General features: G+C 49.7%; 1 protein-coding gene across 1 annotated transcript in view; it reads right to left on the reverse strand.

Moving 5' to 3' along the window:
• Nucleotides 1–537: 537 nt before the first annotated feature.
• The window catches only part of RASGEF1C (RasGEF domain family member 1C), a 38524-nt gene continuing 34550 nt past the window's right edge, over nt 538–4511 (reverse strand). The window contains exons 12-13 of the mRNA XM_004696846.4: nt 1807–1879; nt 538–1385 (exon numbers count right to left, since the gene is read on the reverse strand). Coding sequence (XP_004696903.1) covers nt 1361–1385; nt 1807–1879 — 98 coding nt within the window. The 3' untranslated portion in view covers nt 538–1360. The remainder of the gene's footprint in view (nt 1386–1806; nt 1880–4511) is intronic.

Consider the following 4511-nt stretch of genomic DNA (forward strand, 5'->3'; position numbering starts at 1 on the left):
CCAAGCCTAATGGTTAGGACCTAGCCATGGAAGACACTGCTGCGATAGGGGTGGGAGGCATGGTTAGGGGATACAGGCTCAGCCACCTGCCCCTCTGGGGTCTCTGAGATGGACAGGGCTGAGTTGCTCTGGAGCATATGCCTTCCTACCAGGCCAGCTGATGGCTGCTCTGAGGATTTGTTGGGGTCCTGGGGTACACCCCCCTCCAGCATAATTTTCAAGCCAGGTGTGGCACCGGGGGTAGCAAGTGACCCTGCCTCTGCTTGTGTTGCAGATGGACTCAAGGCCATGTTGTCAGGACAGCCAAACCCCACCAGGAACCAACCAGGTGGGTCAGTGTACCCCCAACTGGCCCTCCAGCCTGCCAGCAGCCCCAGGAGGGGAGCACACATCCTACTCCCTGACTTTCTGGCTGTGTGACTTCATCAAATGCCAGGTGGGGTCTCAAGAGCTGATCTGTTTGCTTCTTGATACAGGTATTGGGGGGGGGGCATAATGGGAGGTGCCAGCCAAGCCCTCCACCTGAGGAAAGAGACATTTGTCCACTGAAGTTTTATTGAGCACCTACTACGAGACAGGCACTGCCAGCACAACACAGGGTCTCTGGGGCTCAGACAGCCACTATACCTCATCCTGGACCACGGTTATGACATCCCCAGACCGGTGCTGGGAAATGACCCTGCATCCCCGCACAAGCTCCCCCCAGGCTCAGAGACACAGTGTGGACGTGGTATATAAGGATGTACAAATGTACAAGGGAGCTGGGTGGCAGAATTGCAATGTACACATTGTCCATTCCAGTTTGCAAATGTGTCCTGCTGACCTGCTTGCCACTGGCCATTAGAAATTCATCCCCTGAAACCAGCAGGACCAGAGGGAAGGGTACACAAGACACAGCCTTACTGCCGGGGACCACCGGGAGCTTGAGCAGCTCTTGTGTCTCCCCGCGGTGCCTTCTGGCAATGGGAGATTCCCAAGCTGCCAGGAGACAAGCTGTGGGGGTGTCAGCCTCCGTGGCACACGTCACTCAAGGAGATCGCATGGCTGCAGCTGTCTAATCCTCTGGGGGACAGTACGGCATCCTTGCCAAGGATGGACACACTGACCAGCAATGCAACCTCTGGGCACATGCCACCCTGTATGTCTGGAGTTGTGGGCGCAGAGTCTTGCCAGGGTTGAGGTTACAAAAGGTCTCCTGGGCCTCGCATGGCCACTGGGTGGGCCATGGGGCCACGGGGTCATGGTTTGCACAGTTGGGAGGCACTGCTGACACCTCGGCCCCCTGGGCCATCGAGGCAGGGCTGCAGAAGACTTCTGCTGTCTCCATCTCTTCCTCCTCAGTCGGCTTGGTGCTTGCTTCTCATGTCTTCCCCAAAATAGAGGATCTGCAGAGGTAAAGAGGCCAGCGAGGGGTGGGACCATGGGTGTTACCCAGTGTCCTTATCACACACCTCCACTTTCGAGGGGAGTTCTGCAAGCCTTAGTTCTCAGAACCCTTTGCTGTGAATTGCTCCCACCCTGTGTTTGGTTGTGTGCACACGTCCACCAAAGGAGATGGCGTGCGCGCTCACTTTCTCTCGTAACTAGGCGTTCCTGGCCCTGAGATACAGTCTTGACTATCTACAGAGGTGGCCACCCTCCCTGAGGGTCATGGTCCCAGCTTCCTCTCTGCCCCACATGGCCCTGATTGGATCCTGCACCATCCCCATGGGCTGGCTGGGCCCCCAAAGGCTGATGACTGGGTATCTCGGGGGTCCCTTGGCCTCCCCTTGCCCCCTGAGGTTCTACCCTGGAGTGCCGACTCACCGTAGAGACTTCCACCTCTCTTTCTCGGTTTGGTTCTCTGGACTCTCGCTTTCATAAGAAGCCAGGTAAAGACCTAGGGAGAGAATGAAGGAAACGAGGCAGTGACGTTTGATGACAACACCTGGTGCATGCCCGCAGCCTGGCCCGCTTTCACGAAAGGAACGTTTTTATTTTGAGGTCATTGCAGCTTCACCTGCAGTTGTCAGAACATGAACGATCCTGAGTCCCCTGGACTCAGTTTGCCTTGGCAGCAACTTCTTGGTGACGTAGCCTCTTGGCGATTCTATTGTGATATCGTAGTTAGGGTATGGGACATTTCTGCCACCTCATCTTGCTTTTTTCTAGCCACAACCACTTCCCACCCTCCTCCACTGTCCTTGACCCCTTGGCAACTACTAACTGTTCTCATTTCTATAGTTTGTCCTTTCAAGATTGTTCTATAAGTGGAACTGTGCACTATGTATCTTAGTCACCTAACAGCACTGTCACACTGCTGCCACACGTGGGTGGGTTGAAAGAACAGGACGATTTTCTCACAGCCCTGGAGGCTAAAAGTCCAAATCAGGGCTTTGGTCATAGGAATGTCTACCTCGACAGGAGTCTTGGTCATGCTTTGATTCTCTAATGATCATCACATGGTATATGTCTTCTGCATGTTATTAGATTTAGAACCCACCCTATTTGGGTACTATCTAATTAAGATAATAAACAAAACCCTATCTCCAAACACAATTATACCCACAAATACAAAGGCCAGGAATTCAACACATACATAACACACATTAACTTTTTATTATGAATTAGTTTTCCATTCAACAACTCATACACCTTTTATTTCCTATCACCGATTGCAATCACCACAATGTAGCATCATGCATCCCACCTCCCCCTTCTTTATAAACCCTTCTGAGCACTATCCTTGGGTACATGTTGCCATTTGGATCTCAAATGGTAGACTATCTTAAGTGTGCATATCTCGCTAGTGTTATTGTTCCCTGTAGAGACCTACCTATTGTTTGGTTGAAAATTCAGCCGTAGGAGTGAGTTCGTTTTTGGACTTGAAAGATAATTAAGTACCACCGTCTCAGAGGTTCCACCAATCTCTACCCAACCATTATGCTGGGTTATTTTTATGATCTTTGAGTTTTGGTCCACATTTCTCTCCCATTCTATCAAGAACCTTCTGATGCCATCCCTTTCAGAGGAGTTGGTAGTGGTCACCGGGCACCGTCTACTTCTTCTGGTCTCTGGGTCATGGAGACGATTGAGGTTCCCATGACCCATTTGTTCATTCGACTAGTTGTTTCCACGTATCTTCCATTGTCTTCACTCTCCTTTCTTTCTGACAGGGCGAGGTCAATAGTGGCACCTTGGATGGCCACTCACCAGCTTTTCAGTAGGATGTAGAACATTGTCTTTGTGGACAGTTGGCCTCAGTGTCCCCTGAGACCATGATCCTGAGAACCCAGGCCCGCCCAGTGACTCATTCCTTCAAGATTATGTCTCAGGACTACGAAGTTTGTGTAAGTTCATCTCCTGTATGCGCCACCACATTCATGGGTGTATTGGCAGTAAAGGATGTATAAATATGCTCTATCAAACATTTATGTATTCGTGGGTAGACTCCCACTTTCCCTCTCACACCCAGTCAGACTGCGTGTCTATCTGTGCATCTGCTCTTGGCTCACTGTTGATGGCAGGGTCGTGGATATAACAGTACTTATCTCTGTTGCCTTTAAGTCTTGCTCTTTGAGTGCCTCCATCTCCAACATTTCTCACCGAGCTTCTTCCAGTTGCATGCGATCTTCTCTTTCACCCCCCCTTGTTGTTGTTTTTTTTAGGTACCATTAAATGGTTCTGACCCATAGCCATCCTGTGCATAACAGAACGACACACTGCCAGTCCTGTGCCATTGCCACAATTGTTCCTGTACATTGTCCCCGAGCCCATTGTGCAGCCATGGTGGCAATCCATCTCACGGAAGGTCTTTTCTTTTTCACTGCCCCTCTGCTTTGCCCAGGATGATGCCCTTCTCCAGGCACTGTTCTCGCTTGACTCGTCCAAAATATGTAAGGTGAAGTCTTGCCATCCTTGCCTCTAAGGAGCACTCTGGCCGTACTTCTTCCAAGACAGGCTTGTGTGTCCTTTTGTCAGCCCATGGTACTTTCAATATTCTTGTCCAGCACCACGAGCCAAAGGTGTCAATTCTTTTTAGTCTCCCTTCACCCTCTAGTCAGTAATTCATCCTCCTGTCCCCTCTCACTCCTGGGAACCATCAACTAATGCTTCTTTTAGTGTGAAAGCCCGTTCTTGATGTTTTACAATAGTGGCTTCACACATATTTGTCCTTCTGTGATGAACTTCTTCCACTTAGCATAATGTCTTCCAGGTTCATCTATGTTACATGGTGTTTCCTATTGTCATCACAATTCCCTAACATTGTGCAGTGTGTCCCAAGGTGTCTGCACCACACTTTCTTTATTCATTCTTGCATCGATGGGCATTCAGGTCATTTCTATCTTTTTGTTATTGCCAGCACATATTTGGGGGGAGGGACACAATTTAATCCATACCTTTATGTAACATTTTGAGATTGGCTTTCTTCATTAGTGTAATCGACTGGGGAGTCATCATGTTGGTGAATGTACCTGCTACATACTTAACCCACTATTTTAACAGGCCTCATTTGCTCTAAAACATATACA

Source organism: Echinops telfairi, unplaced genomic scaffold, assembly GCF_000313985.2.
Source record: "Echinops telfairi isolate 266 unplaced genomic scaffold, ASM31398v2 ScPeMD7_7469;HRSCAF=8507_0, whole genome shotgun sequence".
NCBI lineage: Eukaryota > Metazoa > Chordata > Mammalia > Afrosoricida > Tenrecidae > Echinops > Echinops telfairi.